This window comes from Delphinus delphis, chromosome 9 (genome assembly GCF_949987515.2).
Source record: "Delphinus delphis chromosome 9, mDelDel1.2, whole genome shotgun sequence".
Lineage (NCBI taxonomy): Eukaryota > Metazoa > Chordata > Mammalia > Artiodactyla > Delphinidae > Delphinus > Delphinus delphis.
In genome coordinates, this window is record NC_082691.1 from 31,699,553 (window position 1) to 31,726,448 (window position 26,896).

Genomic DNA, 26,896 nt, shown 5'->3' on the forward strand with positions numbered 1-26,896 from the left:
AAGATAATCAACGGTAACATTTATTTATAGCACTGAACACAGCAAAATCAGCTTATGCCTAACATATCGTGCTTTAGGAAAATGCTAGAGTTAGACTATACCTGCATTGTGACAAGTTTGAAGTAAATGCCTTTCTCCTTCATGAGTTCATCATGACTGCCTTTCTCCACAGTGACTCCATCATCAAGACCAGCAATGACATCAGCATTACGAACTGTGGACAAACGATGCGCGATCACAATGGTGGTCCGGCCTTCTCTGGCCTAAAGAGAGAAAAATTTGGTTTTGGAATACATGAACAACTATCTGGAAAAATTCATTAATTCAAGTTATATTTACTGACCGCCAATGCCTTGGATATTGCAAAACTGTGTAAGCTATATAAGATAGTCTCTGCCTTCAGTAAATGTACAGTTAGTGGTTTAAAATGATATTCTAAAAAAAATTAAAAAATAATAAAAATAAAATAAAATGATGTTCTATTATAACTATAAACACAAATATGATAGTCTCATATTAATATTATGTAAGCCTCTAAGTATTTTAACTCAACCTCTCGTAGCCTGTTTATAGTAATCATCAGGGGCTTATATAAAGTAAAACACCCTACAGCCCAAGAATTGGTCAATCAGAGCAGGTACAGGCCAGTTGCTATACTGGTGCATACGAGCTAGCATCAGTCCTGGGAATCACCATGTCCTATCTCACAGGACATTTGGATGATCAAGACAAATAATAAATGTGAAGCAACAAAGTACAGACTTCAGCGTTGTACTGATCTGAACTCAAATCTTAGTTCTGCCATTTATGAATTCCAGGAGTTTATACAAATCTTTTAACCTGTGTGAGGCTCAACTTATTCATATATAAAATGGGGATAATAATATAGTGCTAATTTTTAGAGTAGTTGTGATAACTAAATACAACAATGCACAGGAAGCACTGTGATGTATACAGTAAATGCTTAATAAATGATTCTTATTCCTAGGGAGAAGCATTATGGAAAACTGAAGAGCTATGTAAATGTTTAAACGCCCAATCTCATTTTTATTTTCATATGGAACAGAGCCAGAGAACTAGAACTCGCCTGAGATTTCTTTAACCTTTGTAACTCCCAGTGCTTATAACGTTTGTTACTCTATATTTCTCTCCAGGAACTAGCAATAAAATTCTCAAAACAAGCTAACAAAAAAAAAGGTATCAGGATCAGTATGAAAAAGAGAAGTGAAAAACTCTGAGAAGAAAAAAAAAATACATGTCAGAAAAATACTCTCTAGGTGGTAGCAACTAGAAAGTAGAGAAGACGACGGATCAGCTCCACGGATGTTTTCAAAAGTCGGGGATGTGGTATTCCCCCCCAAAATGTGCATGCTAAAGAAAAGGTATTTTTAAATGCAACCTTTCTAAATTCATTTTATTTATAATTTAATACATAGTGCCATGGTAGAATTATAAAATACAGATGTGACATTATAGATAAGCAAAGTGAAGGGGGAAAACGCAGCCACAATCCCATCTCTTTCTATTTTGGTTCACAGAAGTTTTAGTGACCTGCTTTTTCTTCTCTCAACAATCTATTACGCACTCTGACAGCATGTTTAGAGAAACAGCGTTGTTCTGTTATTACACAGAAGAGGAACTGAAGCAAATATGAGTTCATCTTTTATTTTATTTTATTTTTTTTTGCGGTACGCGGGCCTCTCACTGCTGTGGCCTCTCCCGTTGCGGAGCGCAGGCTCAGCGGCCATGGCTCACAGGCCCAGCCGCTCCGCGGCATGTGGGATCTTCCCGGACCGGGGCACGAACCTGCGTCCCCTTCATCGGCAGGCGGATTCTCAACCACTGCGCCACCAGGGAAGCCTGTGAGTTCATCTTTGAATTCTACTGGGACACTTCAACTTGGAGCACTTATGGGTTAAAAGGTTTCCCCGTTTCTTGTCCTCACAGAGTTGGCCTGGTTACCATCATACACCAGAGACCAAGCACAGTGCCTGGCACAGCACGAGCACTCAAGTCCAAACTGGTGAATGAGTCACACAGACTCGAGAACTGCTGGAAGGTCAAACTCTGTTGATGGTCAAGGACATTTCATGGCTCAGGTATGTTTCCAACATCGGCAGCTCTCCGGCACTTTCCTGAAGATAAGAGGTTTCTCATTTCCCACAGAGTCTTCAAGAGGCATCTAACATCTCGGAAACTGTAAACCTTCCTCTTGTTGACAACAACGAAAACTCACAAAACCTAAATAACAGGGTCATCGCTAAGGCTAATAAGTTTTCAAGATCACAATAAGAATCCACCTGCCAACACAGGGGACAAGGGTTCGAGCCCTGGTCCGGGAAGATCCCACATGCCGCAGAGTAACTAAGCCTGTGTGCCACAACTACTGAGCCCGCATGCCACAACTACTGAAACCCACGCACCTAGAGCCCGTGCTCTGCATCAGAAGCCACCGCAATGAGAAGCCCACGCACCACAACAAAGAGTAGCCCCCACTCGCTGCGACTAGAGAAAGCCCATGCACAGCAATAAAGACCCAATGTAGCCAAAAATAAAGGAAAAAAAAAATTTGCAAGTATCTTTCAATGAAAGCTTATTCATCGCTACCTAAAAAATACCAGAGAAATAGAGAGAAGTTAAACAAACAGATGCAAAGAGGCTTGATGGTTTTAATAGCTTTAAGAATCACTTTAGAAGAGATTTTTTTTTAAACATTAAGAATTAACAATGGAATGTTCTTGTGCTTATAAATCAGCTAGGTTTGAAATGAGGTTCACCCACCTTATCCAGGGCCACCTGAACCACTGCTTCGCTCTCAGTGTCCAGCGCTGAGGTGGCCTCATCCAGCAGCAGGATCTTGGGGTTGCGAACCAGAGCCCGAGCGATGGCGATTCTCTGCTTCTGTCCACCACTCAGCTGGGCCCCTCTCTCTCCAACCAGGGTGTCAAATTTCTACAACACAGAAACCACAGGAGGATTAAGCAACAGAATAAGCTATCTCAGCTCAGATTATAAGATGGCAAGCAGGGACTTCCCTGATGGCGCAATGGTTAAGAATCCACCTGCCAATGCAGGAGACCCGGGGTCGAGCCCTGGTCCGGGAAGATCCCACATGCCACAGAGCAACTAGCTCTGTGCGCCACAACTACTGAGTCTGCGCTCTAGAGCCCGCAAGCCACAACTACTGAGGCCGCATGCCACAACTACTGCAGCCCACGTGCCAAGAGCCTGTGCTCCACAACAAAGAGAAACCACCATGATAAGAAGCCGCACACTGCAACAAAGAGTAGCCCCGGCTCGCCGCAGCTAGAGAAAGCCCGCGCACAGCAACGAAGACCCAACGCAGCCAAAAAATAAATAAATTTATTAAAAAAAAAAAAAAAAAAGATGGCAAGCAATCCCATAAACAACCCAAGCCTCACAGGAAGTATGGTCCAGTTCCTTAAACTTAGTAATAACCAACCCTAATTAAAAAAAATATGTATGTCTACTACTAGTTGATGCTGCTAGAGTTTTAAAATCTGAAGTCATCTTGATTTCCCTTCTTAGGAGGTTCCTCCAGTTTACAGTCATTTCCTAACTTCCTATGCATCAGGCCAGCATTTTATAACCCTCTAGCATGACAAAGATCGAGAAGGACTTACATTAGGCAGTTTCATGATGAAGTCATAGGCGCTGGCTTCCTTCACAGCTTTCTCAATCTCATCCATGGTTACATTTTCACGGCCGTAGCGAATGTTCTCGGCTATGGTGGTAGCAAACAACACAGGTTCCTGACTCACCACACCGATAATTTCCCGCAGATACCTGACATTGATGGTCCTGATGTCCTGTCCATCAATACTGATCTGAAATAAAAAGTAGGTGTGATATTCACACACTGCAGACTTGTGACGTATAAGCTGCAAAGGTAACTCAGTGCCGCAGCACCTAGTTCAGCAAGTCATCTCACCACGCCCTCCGTGGGGTCATAGAGCCTCTGTATCAGCTGGACCGTCGTGCTTTTCCCACAGCCGCTGTTTCCAACCAGTGCCACCGTCTGCCCGCTCTCTACCTTCAAGTTGAGGCCCTTCAAGATCTATCATGATGAATAAGAAATAAACTTAAAGGCAAAACACATATTCTGAGACTATGAACTCAATTCAAAACTAGGTTTAAGGGCTTCCCTGGTGGCGCAGTGGTTGAGAGTCCGCCTGCCGATGCAGGGGACACGGGTTCGTGCCCCGGTCCGGGAAGATCCCACATGCCACGGAGCGGCTAGGCCCATGAGCCACGGCTGCTGGGCCTGCGCGTCTGGAGCCTGTGCTCCGCAACGGGAGAGGCCACAACAGTGAGAGGCCCACGTACCGCAAAAAAAAAAAAAAAACGAAAAAAAAAAAACTAGGTTTAAACATACATTTTTTTTAAACAATCTCTAAAGGGAAGTATCAGACACGCTTCCTCCAATACATTGTTGAATCACTGATTAATCATTTATCACTGTACCTTAACTTCGCTTCGAGATGGGTAATTGAAGTGAACATTTCTGAATTCCAGATTTCCCTTAATATTATCGGGTTTGCGCCCGTTCTTCGAATAGCTGTCGATGCTTGGTTTCTAAACAGAATAAAATTTCAGAAGATGACTAGGTTACAATAACTACTTTTATTGACATCTGTGGAGAGTTGAATAAAGTGATAAAGAAAATCGACTTTTTTAGACAGATAAAGGGCCAGCCCAGACTTACGTTATCAATGATCTTAAAGATTTCATAAGCTGCTCCTCTTGCATTTGCAAATGCCTCAATGCTTGGAGATGCCTGTCCAACACTAAAAGCCCCAATTAATACGGAAAAGAAGACCTGAGGAATGTGAAGGAAAAACATCAAGTTACTTAGTGTTTAGTACATTTTTTCATACTTCTTCTAACATCGCTAATTAAATTTTTAAATGGCAAAGGCAACATATCAATACTGGCTGTTAAAAATATTTTTAAAGTTGAAGTACTATACAGTTTAGAATGCTGAATTAGTCTTACTGGCTCAGTGAAACAATAAATTCTATATGACTAGAATATTTTTATATGTCTTCAATGGCCAAGAATTTTGGTTCAGGTCATCAGTAGGGTACAGTGGAAACAAACCCTATTATGAGAGTCAGAAGCCCAAAGTCTGAATCCTGGATTGAGCACTGACTGGCTTTATGTCTTCAGGTGATTCTCCTAGATCTCTGGGCTTCAATTTCTTTATTTGCAAAAACAGGCAAGATTCTATCTATTTTCCCTACCGGGCAACCTTAGTGTTCTTGTATCAAGTGAAACGGTACATATGAAAGTATTTTGTGAAGTATAAAGCACACATTCTTTCTCAGATGGAGTCTCTCTGCCCTCCACCAGATTGTATACTCTTTGAGGTCTGATGAACCGTTTATTTTTGTTTGTTTTTCTTCATTTTGCCCAAATCCGTTTCTTATTGGTAGACTTGATACCGTTTTTCTTCAGGGGTTAAAGGGATCTAATGTCACTATTCACTTCTTTCTAAATCACACAGTAGTTATATTACCCAACAACTTACATAGAAGGAATTTTTTTTTTTTTTTTTTTTTTTTTTTTGCTGTACGCGGGCCTCTCACTGCTGTGGCCTCTCCCGTTGCGGAGCACAGGCTCCGGACGCGCAGGCTCAGTGGCCATGGCTCACGGGCCTAGCCGCTCCGCGGCATGTGGGATCTTCCCGGACCGGGGCACGAACCTGTGTCCCCTGCATCGGCAGGCGGGCTCTCAACCACTGCGCCACCAGGGAAGCCCACATAGAAGGAATTTTGCTACGTGATTCTCTACTCATGTTCTCGGTTAGTCCTTTACAACAACGCTAAAAATTATGGCATCTTATTCCTGCCATTTCCATTTTGCAGAAGAGGTAAGAGAGTCTTGAAAAGTCTAGGTGGCTGAAGCGAATCATACAGCTACTAAGTGGCAGAGCCGGAATTTGAACCAAGACGGCCTGATATCAAATCCCAGTCTCTTGCTCGCTATTCTTTGCATTATTTAATAATTCTTCGAAAATATATGCTCCAACACTCAAACCAACACTACGAAATTTCACTGCATGTTAATAGTGAGTCATCTCTTAATATAACATCACTTACAGTGAGTACTTGTCCAATAGAATAATCTTCTGACAGGACTAAGGAGGTCCCATACCAGAATGCCAGAGCGTATGATGCATAGATCAACAGGAAAGCAGCACCCATAGAAATGTTGGCTGTAATAGCTTTCTTTATTCCAATTCTTTTAGCTTCTTCCAAATTTTTGTTGTACCTGGGAGAAGTAACAAAAATTAGCACACATACCTATCAATCTTATGAAACGGGTCAATACAGCATGATGGTCATTGCGTACACAGGATGTGCCACGGCCTGGGGGAGGTGTTTCACATGTATTTTCTCCTTTTGTCCACACACTGATCCCATGATGCTAGTATTATGTTAATCCCTTCTTGTAGAAGACAAAACTGAGGCCTTATGGAAATTAAGTAATTTGTCGAGGGATGTTCTAAAAAGCACCTTCTCTGACTTCGGCAATAGTGAAATAAATGAAGTAATACTTAGCGAACTTCCAGAACTTGCATCGTTTCATACATAAGACAAAACAGAAGCTATGAAAACACCTGCGTTTTCCCTTGAAAATCCTCATGTGTTTAAAATGTACTAATAAAATGAAGATAAAATGCTAGAAAGTGCTCAATATAGGTGAGTCCTTTAAACCTCTGAATATCAAGTCTGCTCCCCGCCCTGCTTCCCCCTGGGCCTGCTGGAAGAACCAAATGAGAAAATACATGTGTGAGAGCATTTTAAGAGCTCTGAATTGCCATCCAAGACTTTTTACATGTAAATAAACTGTCTAGTTTATCTTACTTCCACAGATGTTTATTTTAAAAATCACTGACCTGAAAAAATTATTTGGCTTAAAGTATATAATAGTCCATCACTATGTATCAGTGTCCCCTTCCTCGGCCTTTCTATACATTGCCTACTACCCATCCCCTCTGTCAATGCCTCCGACGTTGGTCCTGTCATGGCTACTCACTGCTGGAGGAAGGGGCTCTCCCTGGTGGCATGGGCCACCGAAGGCCTTCTGGCTGCCTCAAGGACGGAGCAAATCAAGATCTCAGTACTATAACCCTGTAATCTGTTCACAGCACAAAAATCTGCACTACATTAGCCAAACTTGGAGAACACCTGTTAATAATTCTTACAGCATATACAGGGAAATACACAAAAGAGGGCAAAAGCAAGGAAGCAAACAAAAACCAAAGCAATGTTAGAGTCCACTGACAGATATTTCTCTCTCTTTCTAATCACTTAACACTTACTCCCAAAGGGCAATTCAAGTACTTTTTACACCCTGGGAAACTGGTTAATTTCTGATATTCAAGGTAAGTAAAGGAGATGGCCTCTGTAACTTTACCTTCATTTGAAAGGAACATGGCAGACTGCTTTCCTTAAGAAGAGAGATGTGGAGATAAGCAAATGGGGCCCTAATTTAAAGAAAAAGAAGGATCTTTGCAAATATAGAATCATGGTAAAATTATTAGAGAAATAGGACAGATTATAATTGAGCTTTAAATCTGTCCTTATCCTCTCAATCACAACTCCTTGCAGGAAGAGGAGCTCACAATTGTGACATGGAAGAATTTATTTCCATACAGAGTATATATTTTGAGGTCTTTGATCCATAAACACATGACTATGTAAATATTATGTGGTATTATATTTATTTTTTGGAGCATCTGTCCCATTCGTTAGAATGTAGAAGCAGAGGTCAAGCCTTGCTCAGATATGAGCATGCATTCTTTCTTGCCTTCATGCCTTTTAAAAACTCCTTCACCAATAACCAGTTAACCAAAGGCATGGCCAAATGAAAATTACATGACTACTGCCTAAAGAGCAAATTTAAACAGAACTTCATGGTGATAAAATGGTAATATATTATTAGAGTTTCTCCCTCCAAAAATGTAAATCCCAAACTTGCCAGTTACAATCTTTGACCAACAAATTATTTGTGAGAAATGTATTTCAATGGTTGATATACATCCCTCCCACTTTATGAGGTGATTTGATGTGAAAGTATTACTAGGCATAAATTATACATGATGACATTTAAGTAACTTTAATGCTATGAGTCAAACCCTGTTATTTCCTTTATTTCAGTTCTTGCTTACCAAGACTAATGTAGAAATCATTTCACTGATATGCTGTGTCCCAAGTAGCCAGAGGAAACTTTTGCACAGGCAGAGGAAACAAGGAAGAAAATCATTTAGATGCCAGAAAAGATAAAGGAAGAAAAGAAGAGGATAAGGAAGCAGGAAAAACAAACAATACTACTTTTACATAGGCTTTGATACACATATAACACCAGATAGTAAAATCATTAATTCATTATAAGCTTTAGTATGAAAATGATAATGTAGGATTTCCTAAAAGGGGCAAAGTTACATAATAAAACAATGACATTTAGAAAAAAATATTCTTAAATAATATGAAAATATATATCAGTGACACAAATAGCCCCTTACGAGAGCAAGGAACAATTTTTGCTAAGCAAAGAGAAATCAATACTAACAGGTCAACATATGCAAGACACACACGAGAAAAATATAATTAAATGAAGGAGAATAAAACTATTGTATACTACTGAATTAAATTCACTCTAAATTCTGAGAGACTCTGAGAGATCCTACCATACCTGCTAATTTCAAGAGAAAATCAGACTAAAACCTTAATTACTTGTCTATGTGGAAGCAGAGAAGGGAAGAGCAAGAACTAGAAAGAAAACTGAAGAATTATATTTGGTCTAAGGATAATTTTAACAATTCTACTTCCGAATTAAATCCTCAATCTAGGAACTTATCACCCTTCTCCTGGACTACTTCAACAGTCTTCCAAGCAAATCTTTGACAGCTCTCATACATTCACCAGACCAATTACAGGCAGAGAAATGGTTTTAAAAAGTAATGTAGATTGTCACTCCCTTGTTTAAAACCCTCAACCGCTTCCCTGTGCCCTTAGAGTTAGATCCTAACTCCTCACCAGGGTCTGCAAGTCCCCTTGTTCCAGCCCCCACCCACCCTCAACAGCCTTTCTTCATCTCAATCTCCTCTCACTCAACTGAACTCCAGGCACACAAGTCTTAGGATATTTTCTAGAATATACCAAAGTCTTTGCCACCTCAGGAAATCTGGAAGACTCCTCTATCCCTACCCCTACTAGAGCAGGATTTTCCTCATCCCTCAAGTCCCAGCCTCCATGAAACCACCTCAAACATCCATCATACCTTCCTTATCATCGTTCAAGTAAATTTGCCCTCCTTACCCTCATGGGCACACTCTTTGATTGCTTCATAGCACATTTTAAAAATTCATGATTTAATTCATGTCTTTGATGATTTCTTTCTTATCTTCCTTACTACTTTCCTGCCTCCCTTCCTTCCCTTTTCTTCACCTTACTGTTTTGACTGGGGATAACACGAAGGCAAATATCCCCAGAGCCTAGCATAGTGCATGGGGTGTGTTAGATGCTGGATAAATTTGCTGAATGAATTGAACTTTCAAGAAATGGGCAAGATGGAAAGAACCTTAGGCCATCAGGTGGCAGTCCTGAGCCTACTCTTCATCTTCAGGCAAAACTAACTTCCAGGGCTTCCCTGGTGGCGCAGTGGTTGAGAGTCCGCCTGCGATGCAGGGGACACGGGTTTGTGCCCCGGTCGGGGACGATCCCACATGCCACGGAGCAGCTGGGCCCATAAGCCATGGCTGCTGAGCCTGCACGTCCGGAGCCTGTGCTCCGCAACGGGAGAGGCCACAACAATGAGAGGCCCACGTACGGCAAAAAAAAAACAAAAAAAACTAACTAACTTCCAGTTCTCTAGAGGAGAATGATCTTTCAAAGATACATTCCAGTAACTAATATCTTCTGAAGAAATGATTCTACACCTGAAATGAATCTTTGAATATACCTGTGTAAGCCCATTTGCTTATTCTTATAATAAAAAGTTAATCAAAATCTTCTCTAAAACAACAAAAAAATTTGTACCTAATTTCTTAAAGCACTCCATTTAAAAAAACCTCAATTCTTTTAAAATTTCAGTGAACTAAAATGATCAGATTTATCTAAGTTCTGAATATTGGACTTGACTCCTGTTATGTCCTTTCCCTCCTTACCCAGGTTACATCACATACATCATTATTGTTTTTCATCGCTAATAATAATATCTTCTCAACTTATGTTCTTCAAATTTTGCATGCCATTAATTTAAAAAGTATTATAGGGACTTCCCTGCTGGCACAGTAGTTAAGAATCCACCTGCCAATGCAGGGGACGTGGGTTTGATCCCTGGTCTGGGAAGATCCCATATGCTGTGGAGCAACTAGGCCGAAGAGACACAACTACTGAATCCTGGGAGCCACAAATACTGAAGCCTGCGTGCCCTAGAGCCCATGCTCCCCAATGAGAAGCTATCATAATGAGAAGCCCGCGCACTGCAACAAAGAGTAACCCTCGCTCGCCACAACTAGAGAAAGCCAGTGCAAAGCCATGAAGACCCAATGCAGCCAAAAGAATAAAAATTAAAAATAAAAAGTATTATAATTTTGTTATTTTATGTAGCATTAAAAAGGAATATAGGAGGTGGAGTCAAGATAGCATACTAAAAGGACGCAGAATTCGCGTCTCCTCACAAAAAGGGCACCTAACAGGCACCCCTGGGGGACCATGGACACCTAAGGGGATGGGAGGAACCCCCTGCGCCCGGGTAGGATGTGGGGAGTGGGGGGAGGGGGGAGGAGAACTGGAGGCAGGACAGGACCAGCACCACTGAGGGGCAGCTGGGGGAGGGGAACGGATCCAACGCCCGAAGGGGGAAATTGGGGGACCACTGGGAGGGCAGAGGATCAAAAGGGAGCGTGGCCAGGTTTCCCCTGCCACTTGGACCCCCAGGAACCTGCTGAGATCCGAGGCCTGATCCTCTGCCCACCGAGGCCCCCTCCAGCTGCGCAGGTCCTGAGGGAGTGGGAAGAAGGAAAGGAGGAGCAAAAATAAAGGCCAGACCTCTGGGACCAGCACCCCTGAGGGGCGGCTAGGGGAAGGGAGGAATTCCTACACCCAGCAGGACCCACCCACCATTAGGGGTCCAGGGCGAGACAGTGGGGGAGGGCCACGAAGTAACGTAAACGGGGCCAGCTCTTTCCCTGACCACTTAGGAACGGGGAAGCCTGTTGAGCTCCTGGGCCTAATACTCTGCCCTCGGAGCCTCCCTCCTGCCACGCAGAGCCCAAGCCCCGCCCCTACACCGCCACCCAGGGCCCTACCTCTACACTCCGAGACGCCCTCCCACAAGTTCGGCCTAAACCCCACCCACACACCCTCTCCAGGGCCTTACCTCCAAACTCCAGAACGCCACACTCCAGAAGCCCTCCTTGGGTGATGCCTCTCCCATTCCACCAGGTCCTAGGCAGACGCCCCGCCCCAAGCTTAAACACAGCCCCACCTAGGCCCTATCAAATGCTCAAAGGTCATCCCCCAACCCGTCTAGGTCCCGCCCCACCCTAAACCCCACCCCTGCCTAAGTTCTACCCCGCCTAAACTCCGCCCCCATAGCCAAGGCTTTTTTTTTTTTTTTTTTCTTACTGTGCCGTGAGCTTGCAGAATCTTGGTTCTCCGGCAGGAGGTCGGGCCCGAGCTCCTGCGATGGGAGCTCTGACTCTAAAGCGCTGGACAACAGGGAACCTCAGAACCCAAGGAATATCAATTAGAGTAAGGCCTCCCAGAGGTCCTCAACTCAGCACCAAGACCCAGCTCTATCCAACTACCTGCAAACTCCAGTGCTGGATGACGCAGGCCAAACACCCAGTAAGACAGAATTACAGCACCACCCATCAAAAAAAAATAATAATAATTAAACGACAAAAAAATGTTACAGACGAAGGAGCAAGGTAAAAACCTACAAGACCAAATAAATGAAGACAAAATAGGCACTCTATCTGAAAAAGAATTCAGAGTTATGATAGTAAAGATGATCCAAACTCTTGAAAACAGAATGGAGAAAATACAAGAAACATTTAACAAGGATCTAGACGAACTAAAGAGCAAACAAACAGTGATAAACAACACAATTACTGAAATTAAAAATACTCTACAGGTAATCAATAACAGAATAACTGAGGCAGAAGAATATATAAGTGAGCTGGAAGATAAAATGGTGGAAATAACTGGCAGGGAGCAGAATAAAGAAAAAAAGAATTAAAAGATGAGGACAGTCTCAGAGACCTCTGGGACAACATTAAATGTACCAACATTCGAGTTATCAGGGTCCCAGAAAAAGAAGAGAAACAGAAAAGGTCTGAGAAACTATTTGAAGAAATTATAGTCAAAAACTTCCCTAACATGGGAAAGGAAATAGTCAGTCAAATCCAGGAAGTGCAGGGTCCCATACAGGATAAACCCAAATTGAAACATGCCGAGACCCGTATTAATCAAACTATCAAAAATTAACTACAAAGAAAAAATATTAAAAGCAGCAAGAGAAAAGCAACAAATAACATACAAGGGAATCCCCATAAGGTTAACAGCTGATCTTTCAGCAGAAACTCTGCAAGCCAGAAGGGACTGGCAGGACATATTTAAAGTGATGAAAGGGAAAAACCTACAACGAAGATTACTACACCAGCAAGGATATCATTCAGATTCGACGAAGGAATTAAAACCTTTACAGACAAGCAAAAGCTCAGAGAATTCAGCACCACCAAACCAGCCTTACAGCAAATGCTATAGGAACTTCTCTAGGCAGGAAACACAAGACAAGGAAAAGACCTACAATAACAAACCCAAAACAATTAAGAAAATGGTAATAGAAACATACATATTGACAACTACCTTAAATGTAAATAGATTAATGCTCCAACCAAAAAACACATAGACTGGCTGAATGGATACAAAAACAAGACCCACATATAAGCTGTCTACAAGAGACCCACTTCAAACCTAGGGACACATACAGACTGAATGTGAGGGGATGGAAAAAGATATTCCATGCGAATGGAAATCAAAAGAAAACTGTAGTAGCAATTCTCATATCAGACAAAGTAGACTTTAAAATAAAGACTACCACAAGAGACAAAGAAGGACACTACATAATGATCAAGGGATCAATCCAAGAAGAAGTTATAACAATTGTAAATATTTATACACCCAACATAGGAGCACCTCAATACATAGGCAAATGCTAACAGCCATAAAAGGGGAAATCGACAGTAACACAATCATAGTAGGGGACTTTAACACCCCACTTTCACCAATGGACAGATCAACCAAAATGAAAATATATAAGGAAACACAAACTTTAACTGATACATTAAACAAGATGGACTTAATTGATATTTACAGGACATTCCATCCAAAAACAACAGAATACACTTTCTTTCAGTGCTCATGGAGCATTCTCCAGGATAGACCATATCTTGGATCACAAATCAAGTCTAGGTAAATTAAGAAAATTGAAATCGTATCAAGTATCTTTTCCGACCACAACGCTATGAGACTAGATATCAATTACAGGAAAAAAACTGTAAAACAAAAAAATACAAACACATGAGGCTAAACAATACACCACTAAATAACCAAGAGATCACTGAAGAAATGAAAGAGGAAATTAAAAAATACCTAGAAACAAATGACAATGAAAACACAACGACCCAAAATCTATGAGATGCAGCAAAAGCAGTTATAAGAGGGAAGTTTATAGCAACACAATCCTACCTCAAGGAACAAGAAAAATCTCAAATAAACAACCTAACCTTACACCTAAATCAATTAGAGAAAGAAGAACAAAAAAACCCAAAGTTAGCAGAAGGAAAGAAATCATAAAGATCAGAGCAGAAATAAATGTAATAGAAATGAATGAAACAATAGCAAAGATCAATAAAACTAAAAACTGGTTCTTTGAGAAGATAAACAAAATTGATAAACCATTAGCCAGACTCATCAAGAAAAAAGGAAGAAGACTCAAGTCTATAGAATTAGAAATGAAAAAGAAGAAGTAACAACTGACACTGCAGAAATCAAAGGATCCTGAGAGATTACTACAAGCAATTATATGCCAATAAAATGGGCAACCTGGAAGAAATGGACAAATTCTTAGCAAAGCACAACCTTCCAAGACTGAACCAGGAAGAAATAGAAAATATAAGCAGACCAATCACAAGCACTGAAATTAAAACAGTGATTAAAAATCTTCCAACAAACAAAAGCCCAAGACCAAATGGCTTCACAGGTGAACTCTATCAAACATTTAGAGAAGTGCTAACACCTATCTTTCTCAAACTCTTCCAAAATATAGCAGACGGAGAAACACTCCCAAACTCATTCTACGAGACCACCATCACCCTGATACCAAAACCAGACAAAGATGTCACAAAAAAAGAAAACTACAGGCCAATATCACTGCTGAACACAGATGCAAAAATCCTCAGCAAAACACTAGCAAACAGAATCCAACAGCACACTAAAAGGATCCTACACCATGATCAAGTGGGGTTTATCCCAGGAATGCAAGGATTCTTCAATATATGCAAATCAATCAATGTGATACACCATATTAACAAATTGAAGGATAAAAACCATATGATCATCTCAATAGATGCAGAGAAAGCTTTTGACAAAATTCAACACCCATTTATGATAAAAACCCTCCAGAGAGTAGGCATAGAGGGAACTTACCTCAACATAATAAAGGCCATAAATGAAAAATGCACAGCCAACATCATTCTCAATGGTGAAAAACTGAAAGCATTTCCTCTAAGATCAGGAACAAGACAAGGTTGCCCACTCTCACCACTATTACTCAACATTGTTTTGGAAGTCCTAGCCACAGCAATCAGAGAAGAAAAAGAAATAAAAGGAATACAAATTGGAAAAGAAGAAGTAAAACTGTCACTGTTTGCAGAAGACATGATACTATACATAGAGAATCCTAAAGATGTTACCAGAAAACTACTAGAGCTAATCAATGAATTTGGTAAAGTAGCAGGATACAAAATTAATGCACAGAAATGTCTTGCATTCCTATACACTAATGATGAAAAATCTGAAAGAGAAATTAAGGAAACACTCCCATTTGCCATTGCAACAAAAAGAAAAAAATACCTAGGAATAAACCTACCTAAGGAGACAAAAGACCTGTATGCAGAAAACTGTAAGACACTGATGAAAGAAATTAAAGATGATACAGATAGATGGAGAGATATACTATGTTCTTGGATTGGAAGAATCAACATTGTGAAAATGACTATACTACCCAAAGCAATCTACAGATTCAATGCAATCCCTATCAAACTACCAATGGCATTTTTCACAGAACTAGAACAAAAAATTGCACAACGTGTATGGAAACACAAAAGACCAAATAGCCAAAACAATTTGAGAAAGAAAAACAGAGGTGGAGGAATCAGGCTCCCTGATTTCAGACTATACTACAAAGCTACAGTAATCAAGACAGTCTGGTACTGGCACAAAAACAGAAATATAGATCAATGGAACAGGATAGAAATCCCAGACATAAACCCATGCACATATGGTCAACTTATCTTTGATAAAGGAGGCAAGAATATAAAATGGAGAAAAGACAGCTTCTTCAATGAGTGGTGCTGGGAAAACTGGACAGCTACATGTAAAAGAATGAAATTAGAACACTCCCTAACACCATACACAAAAATAAACTCAAAATGGATTAAAGACCTAAATGTAAGGCCAGACACTATCAAACTCTTAGAGGAAAACATAGGCAGGACCCTCTATGACATAAATCACAGCAAGATCCTTTTTGACCCACCTCCTAGAGAAATGGAAATAAAAACAAAAATAAACAAATGGGACCTAATGAAACTTCAAAGCTGTTGTACAGCAAAGGAAACTATAAACAAGACGAAAAGACAACCCTCAGAATGGGAAAAAATATTTGCAAACGAAGCAACAGACAAAGGATTAATCTCCAAAATATACAAGCAGCTCATGCAGCTCAATATCAAAAAAACAAACCCAATCCAAAAATGGGCAGAAGAACTAAATAGATATCTGTCCACAGAAGATATACAGATAGCAAACAAACACATGAAAGGATGCTCAACATCATTAATCATTAGAGAAATGCAAATGAAAACTACAATGAGGTATCACCTCACACCGGTCAGAATGGCCATGGTCAAAAAAATCTACAAACAATAAATGCTGGAGAGGGTGTGGAGAAAAGGGAACCCTCTTGCACTGTTGGTGGGCATGTAAATTGATACAGTAACTATGGAGAACAGTATGGAGGTTCCTTAAAAAACTAAAAAGAGAACTACCATAGGACCCAGCAATCCTACTACTGGGCATATACCATGAGAAAACCATAATTCAAAAAGAGTCATGTACCACAATGTTCATTGCAGCACTATTTACAATAGCCAGGACATGGAAGCAACCTAAGTATCCATCAACAGATGAATGGATAAAGAAGATGTGGCATATATATACAATGGAATATTACTCAGCCATAAAAAGAATCGAAATTGAGTCATTTGTAGTGAGGTGGATGGACCTAGAGTGTGTCATACAGAGTGAAGTAAGTCAGAAAGAGAAAAACAAATACTGCAGGCTAACACATATATATGGAATCTAAAGAAAAAAAATTGGTTCTGATGAACCTAGGGGCAGGACCGGAATAAAGACGTAGACATAGAGAATGGACTTGAGGACATGGGGGAGGGGGAAGGGTAAGCTGGGACAACATAAAGAGTAGCACTGACAGATATGCACTACCAAATGTAAAATAGCTAGCTAGTGGGAAGCAGCTACAAAACACAGGGAGATCAGCTCAGTGCTTTGCGATCACCTGGAGGCGTGGGATAAGGAGGGTGGGAGGGAGATGCAAGAGAGAGGTGATACGGAGATATACATATGCATATAGCAGATTCACTTTGTTATACAGCAGAAACTAACACAACATTGTAAAGCAATTATACTCCTATAAAGATGTTTAAAAAGAAAAAAAGAAATCTCACACATTGAGAAGTAAATGAAAACAAAAAGGAGTTTAATAGGGCACTCCATATACGGCTGGGACCCAAAAGTGGTTTCAGGTTAATAGTGCCCCCAGTGAACGGCAGAAGCAAACACAAATGCTTCCCGCAGAACTTGAGTTCTCAATCCAGTCCCATAGCAACTGTAAGATGGCTCTGACTGTAGGATTTATCTGAATTTCAGAGATGATGAATCGTGAGAGAAAAATGTGCATCTCAGAATTGATGAAATACTACATATTCTCTAATTGTTCACAGGAATGCCATTTTTTTTTCTGAATTGTCATCAGGTACCCGGAGACCTTAACATACACTGTTGGTCTGCAGACCTTACTATATACTGTTACTGGAATTCCTATGTAGACAATCATATCATCTGTACATAATGACAGTTTTGCTTTTTGTTTTCCAGCCCTTAGAGCTTTTCACTTTATTTTTATTTATTGTTCTTACTCTTATTTTTTCCTTCATTTTATTATGTAATACCAGTACAACACTGAATAGAAATGAATCTAGCGGACATACTTGTTTCATTCATTATTTTAAAGAAATGCTTTTAACATTTTACCATTTAATACAAAGTTTCCTGTGGGTATCTGGTTTATCAGATTAAGAAAATTTTTGTCAAGAATCATATGCAATTAATGCTTTTTCTTCATCCATCAAAACAAAATGTTTCTTTCAATCTCCTAGTGTGGTTAATTAATAGATTTCCTACGGTTAAATCATCTTTGCATTTATAGGATCAAGCCACCAGGTTCAGGATTTTTTTTAAATCTGATATTTTTCACATTGATTCATTTAGCTAATAATTTATCTAGATTTTCTGCATCTATGTTTTAGGTGAAACGATATTACAATTTTCCTTTCTCATATACCTGCTGTCTGGTATGGTGTCAAAGTTATACTAGCCTCCTAAAATGAACTAACAACTTTCTATATATATTTTTCTCTTTCTATATATATTTTTCTCAGAAGCAATCTGTGTAAGATGGGGTTATCTCTTGCTTGAAGTTTTGTTAAAATCTTGCCTGTAAAATTATCTGGACCTGGTGGTTTCTACTTGGTGTGTACGTATACGTAAAGGCAAGGGATGGAGATTTTAAACTGGATTCAATTCCTTTAATGATTATAGTTCTACTCAAGTTTTCTTCTTAAGAGAATTTTAACCTATATTTTTCTGGGATATTGTCTATTTCATCAGGATTTTACAATTTATTGGTATAAAACTAATTTTTAAAATACATTTTTTAAAATCTGTAGCAATTCTTTCCTTATTCATTTTTACTTTGTTCCTCATTAAACTCGCAAAGGGCTTCCCTGGTGGCACAGTGGTTAAGAATCTGCCTGCCAATGCAGGGGACACGGTTGAAGCCCTGGTCCGGGAAGATCCCACATGCTGCAGAGCAACTAAGCCCGTGTGCCACAACTACTGAGCCTGCATTCTAAAGCCCACGAGCCACAACTGCTGAGCCTGCGTGCCACAACTACTGAAGCCCTTGTGCTTAGAGCCTGTGTTCCACAACAAGAGAAGCCAGTGCAATGAGAAGCCCTTGCACCACAATGAAGAAGGGTAGCCTCCACTCACTGCAACTAGAGAAAGCCCGCGTGCAGCAATGAAGACCCAACACAGCCAAAAATAAAATTAATTAATTTTTTAAAACTTGCAAAATACTACTTCATTGTTTAACTGTGTTTTCAAAGAGTTAGTTTATGGATTCTTGTCAACTCTGCTTTTTTATCTTTTTTTCTATTAAATTATTTTTATGCTCTTATCTTTATTATTTCCTTCTTGTACTTCCTTTTCTCTGTTGTTCTTTTTCTAAGTCCTTAATCTGGCTGTTTGGTTCATTAATTTTCAGCAATTTAAAAATTTCTTCTACCAAACACCCTAGTGATAGCACTGGACTTGGATTCATTTTTAACACAAAATCCTCAGTTTTAGGAAGAGATAGCTCCCTAGTCCACAGAGTATTATGAATTCAGACTCCAGCAGCGCCTGAAGGTGAGGCCTGAGACTTTGATTTCTATGGAGAGATGCTTTCCTCCAGCTCAAAAACTAGGCAGAAGCAGATAGGCCTTGTTTGTCTCCCTGTGCTGGTGGATGCATTCTTTTTCTGGTCCACCTTTCCACTAAGGAAAACTGGAAACAAATCCCAAGTTTAAAACCTCATTTTGGGGCTTCCCTGGTGGTGCAGTGGTTAAGAATCCACCTGCCAATGCAGGGCACATGGGTTTGAGACCTGGTCCAGGAAGATCCCACATGCCGCGGAACAACTAAGCCCGTGCGACACAACTACTGAGCCTGCGCTCTAGAGCTCGTGAGCCACAACTACTGAAGCCCATGAGCCTACAGCCCATGCTCCACAACAAGAGAAGCCACCGCAGTGAAAAGCCCGCGGACTGCAAGGAAGAGTAGCCCCTGCTCGTTGCAACTAGAGAAAGCCTGTGCGAAGCAACAAACACCCAAAGCAGTCAAAACTAAATAAAAATCAAATAAATAAATTTATTAAAAAAAACTTCATTCCGTGTCTATTCAAACATTAACTATTCAGAAAGGGCTTTGCTGAATAATCTCTCTAAATAGTAAACACCCCCCTATGACTCTCATGGAGTATTTTATTTCCCCAAATAGTTATCTACCCCAACTGGTATGTTCGATATTTTGTTCATTTGTGGTTGTTTGTACCTGTCGCCTCCACCATCAAGAAAAGAGGGGCTTCATTTGATTGGATGTTTGCCAGGTAATTAAGCAAGACTTCACATTTTATTAGTCAGACACATTTTAAGGCAAAAGCAAAAACCTTAGCAAAATTTGAGATAGAGCACAGATATTACTTTCCTTTGAACTATGGTAGGTACATAGCCATCACAAATTATTCTCAGAGGATATCTTTGTGGGTATGAAATATATCATATGAACAAAGTGTACTCCAAACACATATGTACAGTTTAAAGAATATACAGTGAACACCCACGTAAGCACAATTGAGGTCACTGTGCACAACTGAGCAAACCATCAGACCCACAGATGCCCCCGGCCCTGTGTCCCTCTCTTATCACCAACTCATCTCCCCCAGAGGTAACCATTATTCTGACTTAATGACCCCATAGATCTAACACAAAATACTCATTCATTCTTAGAGAATCAAGAACTACTATGTTTCAGCCTTAAGGAATTATTTTATGTCACTGATGACCTAGAAGACTCTAGAAAATGCTTTGAATAAGCAGATATAAGAAGAGCACAATTAGAATTACAATTTTTCCAGAATATTAACTATGCTGTAACATATCCATGAAGCTACTTAAGGAAACATATATATCAGAGAGTAACAGTCATCACCGTCTACCGGAAGGGCATATAGGATGACAGAATTTAACATCTCTACCAACTTAAAAAAAGAGACTCACACCTTTCAAGTTCTTTCTTTTGTCCTCCAAATGCAATCACAGTTCTAATCGCTGCTAACACCTCTTCAGCTACTGCTCCAGCTTTTGCATATGCCAAGAGTTCTTTATCAGTAAATGAAGATAGTATCTGTTTAAAAACACAATTGCAGATAATTTAAAATTTAACAAGTTAATTGTATCTTTTGTAAAGAAAAAATAAATATATACACAAATGTTCCTTGTATGTTACTGTATATAAATCTTTTATTCATCTTTGGTCATCATGTCCTACTTTTTAGTGTACATATTATAAGCCACTTCAAATTCTTTTTGGACTGAGATGGTATAAAACAAATTAAATTAAAATTTTTATTTTCTCACTATACCCCATGGATCCTCATATAAATAAATAAATCTGGGACTTTAAATCTCAGAAGGAGGTGTATACTATTAACATAAACCAATATAGCAAAAGGGGCATTATATCAAGGAAATAGGGTGTGTACTCAACACAGCAATTGCTAATTGTACTCTAGCTCAGAAGTATCAAGGTAGGAGGCCAGAAGAACGCAGGGGACCAAGTACTGAGTAGTGACAGGGCTTTAAGGAGGTTTCACATGCCGGGGAAGCAGAGCTCTCTTTGCTGATGTTTCTGAGCAATACATTAATCCACCAGGGAGGTCTCTGTTTTACGGATCCTTCTGTTTGGTCCCTGAGCATCTGTTCTGTGGAAGCAACAGTACTGGGTCCTTTGTATACACAGGATCTCATTGATTCTTCTCATTTGCACAGTGAAGTAGGTATTATTTTCCCCACTCTATACATGAGGAAATGGAGGGATGAAGAGGTCAAGTAATTTCCTAATATGTGAAATAGCCAGGATTCAAGGCTTCAAAGCATGAATTAACAGCCACTGGAGTGAATCTCTCTAATACCAGCCACTGACATGTGGACCCCTCTGGGATCCCAGAGGGCCCTGTGATAAAAACTGGATCAACTGGCATGGGCAAAGGACTAAGGTTAATATTTTAACCTGGAATACATGACTAGTCAACCACCTAACTAAATATTACACACAAGCAATTCAAATAAAATTCTGAGTAAACAGTATTACACTCTTTCAATTAATAATTTACAGCATTTGTGGACTCGTATGTGTACGTAGTAACAGTCTATTTCTTCATGTCGTAAAAAGCTCAAAATTATTTTGATTTTAATAGTGGATCTCTTCCTTTGCTGTGTGTGAAAGTAAAAGGAGCTATGATAGATGCAGGAATGGGTGGGTGAAGGCAAATGAACATTTATTAACTAGATTCCATGTGCAGATGTTGTGCTGTATGTACCTTCTTCTTTGGTACCCAAAACAACAACCCACTGATGCACTAGACCTCCCTGACCTCTCAAAGTGACCTGCCTAGGGCTGTCCCAGCACACTTGCCAGAATCACTCACAGCGCTGGGGCTGAGTCAGGGAGGTCATTGTCATTCCTGAACAAACAGGTCTGCATAATGCAAGAGGTGCATACAATATGCTTTGGCTATTTTTCTCTGCTCCTTTTGAAACCTCAGCCCACAACTATCAACCACACCAGAAGCAGCTGACAACAGGAAGATTACTAGAAATATTTTTGAATTAGGAGCTGCAAAACATGCTATTTTAATTTATTGTTAAAGTATCAAGTACCATTCCAATTGATTCAATATACCTGGCTTCTCTACAACCTTCCATAACTATAAGCATATGATTAGGCAAGACTATGGTAGAATCTTCATTAAGTGTTTTGTTTTGTTCTTTGTTTTTTAAGAGATCATGCCTGCTGAAAGAAAATAACCTCCAAAATATTCTGAGGGATATGGAAAGCCAACTTGCTGTTCCTCTAATATAAAATAATAGAATGGTGATACTTCACAATGACCCACATAAACTATATAAAATATCACTAACTCATCCCTTATTCCAAAGGCTGTTAATTTCTTAACAAGGCCTAATTGTATTAGTGCGAGACACATGAAATTGTTATTCCTGTAAGGTAAAATCTAATATCGGCCACTTTATATTGTTCAAACTAATATAGTCAGAAGCAATAGTTCTGACCACCACAGATGTGTGGACCTTCATCTTTGTCCCTTTTTTCCAATTCTCAGTGTAGGTTTTTGTTTTATTTTGTTTGAGATAATTTATACATGCTTTATTTTTTTTAAACTTGTTATTTTGAGATAATTGTAGACATAAAAGCAGTCATAAGAAACAATACAGTCAGAGCCCATATCCCCTTCATCTAGTGTTCCCGAAATAACACCTTCCAAACTTCAGAACAATATCACAGCCAGAAATTTAACATTTAACATCAATCCATCAACGTTATTCAGATTTACTAGTTTTACATGCACTCGTGTGTGTGTGTGTGTGTGTGTGTGTGTGTGTGTGTGTGTGTGTTTAGTTCCAAGCAATGTTATCACCTATGTAGATTCGTATGACTACAGTCATGATACAGAACAATTCCTTCACAAGGATCCCTCAGTGCTACTTTTCGTAGTCACAGCCACTTCCTTCCCTACTCCTCATTTCTCCCCTCCCCACCATCCCTAAGCCCTGAAAACTGCTAATTTGCTCTATCTACAATTTCATCATTTCAAGAATATTATATAAATGGAGTCATAAAGTATTTGACCTTTTGGGATTGGCTTTTTTCACCAAGTACAAATCTCTGGAGACTCATCCAGGTTGGTGTGTGTATATCAATACTTCTTTCCTTTTTATCACTGGACAGTACCCACAGTATGGACGCACCACAGTTGTTTAACCATTAACCTATTGAAGAATATCTGGGGTGGTTTCAGTTTGGGGCTATTACTAATAAAGCTGCTATGAACATTTGACTATAGATTTTTACATGAACATGATTTTCTTTTCTCTTAGATAAATGCCCAGTACAATTTGCTGGATTGTATGGTAATTGCATGTTTAGTTTTATAAGAAACTGCAAACTATTTTTCAGGGTGCTGTACCATTTTTCATTCCCACCAACAATCTATGAGTGATCCTGTTTCGCGGCATCTCAGCAGCATTTGGTGTTTCACTATTTTTTAGTTTAGCCATTTTGGTAGATGTATAATGATATCTCAGTGCAGTTTAATTTGCTTTTCACTGATGGCTAATGATGTTAAACAATCTTTCATGTGCTTAACTGCCATGTGTATATCCTCTCTGATGAATGTCTGTTCATGTCCTTTGCCCATTCTCTAATTGGTTTATTTGTTTTTTTTTTTAACTATCGAATTTTGAGCATTCTTTATATTTACATTATAGTCGACACTAGTCCTTTGTCAGATATATGATTTTCATATTATTTTTTTTCCCAGTGTGTAGCTTGTCTTTTCATCCCCTTTACATGGCTTTCAGAGAGCAAAAGTTATGAATTTTGACAAAGTCTAATTTATAATTTCTTTTTCTTTTTTTTGGCAGTACGCAGGCCTCTCACTGTTGTGGCCTCTCCCGTTGCGGAGCACAGGCTCCGGATGCGCAGGCTCAGCGGCCATGGCTCACGGGAGCAGCCGCTCCGCGGCACGTGGGATCTTCCCCGACCAGGGCACAAACCCGTGTCCCCTGCATCGGCAGGCAGACTCTCAACCACTGCGCCACCAGGGAAGCCCTATAATTTCTTTTTAAGGATCAAGCTTTTAGTAATCAAATCTAAGAACTCTTTGCCTAGGCCTAGATCCCAAAGATTTTCTCCTATTTTCTTTCTAAAAGTTTTATAGCTTTACATTTTACATATAAATCCACAATCCATTTTTAGTTAATTTTTGTGTAGAGTGTGAAGTTTTGGTCTTTTTTCTTTAACCTCTGGATGTCCAATTGTTCCAGCACTATTTGCTGAAAAGACCATTCTTCTGCCATTGAATTGCTCTCACACCTTCATCAAACATCAGCTGGGCATATTTGTGTGAGTATATTTCTGGGTTCTCTATTGTTTCATTGATCTATGTGTCTATCCCTCCACCAATATACTATAGCTATATAGTAAGTTTTAGTATCAGGTAGACATATTCCTCTCACTTTATTCTTCTTTGTCAAAATTGTTTTAGCTATTCTAGAGCCTGTATCTTTCCATATAAATTTTAAAATAAACTTGCTTACCTATGTCCACAGAAAAACCTTTCTGAAATTTTTTATAGGAAATGCCTTAAACCTACAGATCAGTTTGAAAAAAGAAATCAACATTTTACTGTGTTCAGTCTTCTAATCCATGAACACACTATGTCTCTCCATTTATTTAGCCTTGATTTCTTTCATCACATTTAATAATTTTCAGCATACAGATCCTATATATGTTTTGTGAAATGTACACTTAAGCATTTCATTTTACTTGGAGTGACTAAATGGTATTAATTTTAATTTAACATTTAAATATTGGTTTATGCATGTTCATTGTTAGTATGCAGAAATGCAATTGATCTGGTATCCTTTGACCTTTCCAAACTCAGTTGTTAGTCCTAGGAAATTGTAGATTCCTTGAGATTTTCAACTTAGAAGATTACATTATCTATAGTTTTATTTCTTCCTTTCTCATCTATATGCCTTTTATTTCTTTTTCTTGTCTTGTTCTAGTACTTGTTCTAGTTCTTGTCTTGCTCTAGTACTTTGTTGAAACAGTGGTGAGCATGGTCTTCCTTATCTTCCTTATTTCCAGTCTTAAGGGGAAAACATTCAATCTTTCACCATTAAGCATGATATTAACTGTAGAGTTTTCACAGATGATCTTCATCAAGCTGAGGTAATATCTTTCTTTTCTTCACTTCCTGAGAGGTTTTCTTTTCATCATCAATGTGTGTTAGATACCGTCAAATGTTTTTTCTCTGTCAACTGATATGATCACACAGGTTTTCTTCTTTAGCTTATTGATATAGTAGATAACATGGATTGATTTTCAAATGTTGAAGCAGCCTTGCATAGCTGAAACAAATTCCACCTGCTCATAGTAAATTATTCTTTCTATACATTGCCAAATCTAGTTTGCTAATATGTTATTGAAGAATTTTTATTCTTAGTCCATGAAAGATACTGATCTGCCATTTTCTTTCTTTCTTTTTTTTTTTTTTTTTTGTATTGACTTTGTCTGGTTTTGGTATCAGCTTAATACTGGTTTCATAAATGAGCTGGGAAGCATTCCTGCTTTGGGGGGAAAGAAGTAAAAGTCTTCTTTCTTCTGGGGGAGACTGTATAAAATTGGTGTTAGTTCTTCTTTAAATGTCTGGTAAATTTTTCCAGTAAAATCATCCGTGCCTGGAGAATTCTTTCTCAGGAGCTCTGAAGTTACAAAATAAATTTCTTTGATGATTACAGGGCTATGAAGATTGTCTATTTCATCTTAGTTGAATTTTGGTAGTTTGCAGTTATCAAGGAGTTGATCTCTAAGTTTTCAAATTTGTGAGGATAAAGTTTTTCGTAATATTTCCTTTATCTTTTTAATGTCTGTGGGATTTGTAGTAATATTCCATATTTCAATCTCGATATTGTGATTTGTGTCTTCTTTTTGTCAGTCTTGCTAATTTTATTGATTTTGTTTTGAAGAACGAACTGTTTCCTTGATTTTCTCTATTACTTTCCTATTTTCAAGTTCACTGATTTCTGCTCTTACCTTTATTGTTTCCTTATTCTGCTTGCTTTGGTTTTATTTTGCTCTTCTTTTTTCTAGTTTCTTGAGGTAGGAACTTACATTATTGATTTTAGATCCTTGCTCATTTCTCATGTAGATATTTAATGCTATAAATTTCTCTCAATACTTCTTTAGCTGCACCCAAATATTTTGGTATTTTATGGCTTCGTTTTCATTCGGTTATATTTTTTTTCTTTGAAACTTCTTTTACAACCCATGGATTATTTTAACATGTATTGTTTAATTACCAAATATTTAGAGACTTTCTCAGTGTTGTTATTTGTTTCTAGTGGGATACCACTGTAGTCATAGAAAACACTTTGATGGTTTCAATTCTTTTAAATTTGTTGAGGTTTGTTTTATGGCCCAGGATATGAACTATATTGGTGAATGTTTAATGTGTATCCTGTTGTCGGGTACAATGTTTTATGAACACCAATTAGATCCTATTGGTTGACTGTGTTGGTCAGATCTTCTACAGTCTGATTTTTTGTCTAGTAATTCTATCAATGCTGAGCAAGGATAATAAAATAATTGTGGTTTTTCTATTTCTCCCTTCAATGTTCTCACTTTTTACTTCATTTAATTTGAGGCTTTGTTATTTGGTGCATACATATTTCGGATCATTATGTCTTCCTGGTGGAATGATCCCTATTATCATTATGTAATGCTCCTCTTTTTTGTAGTAATTTTCTTTGTTCTGAAGTTTATATTATCAGATATTAATATAGCCATTCCCTAAAAAAAGTAATGTTTTC

At 39.0% G+C, this 26,896-nt stretch overlaps 1 protein-coding gene across 2 annotated transcripts in view; it reads right to left on the reverse strand.

The window, feature by feature from the left end:
* Positions 1–26,896, reverse strand: part of LOC132430971 (ATP-dependent translocase ABCB1) — a 102,346-nt gene that overhangs the window by 38,446 nt on the left and 37,004 nt on the right. For both annotated transcript variants that reach the window (XM_060020362.1, XM_060020363.1), the window contains exons 8-15: positions 20,503–20,627; positions 6,123–6,294; positions 4,727–4,840; positions 4,486–4,596; positions 3,953–4,078; positions 3,645–3,848; positions 2,782–2,952; positions 102–263 (exon numbers count right to left, since the gene is read on the reverse strand). In XM_060020362.1, the coding sequence (XP_059876345.1) occupies positions 102–263; positions 2,782–2,952; positions 3,645–3,848; positions 3,953–4,078; positions 4,486–4,596; positions 4,727–4,840; positions 6,123–6,294; positions 20,503–20,627 (1,185 nt within the window). The remainder of the gene's footprint in view (positions 1–101; positions 264–2,781; positions 2,953–3,644; positions 3,849–3,952; positions 4,079–4,485; positions 4,597–4,726; positions 4,841–6,122; positions 6,295–20,502; positions 20,628–26,896) is intronic.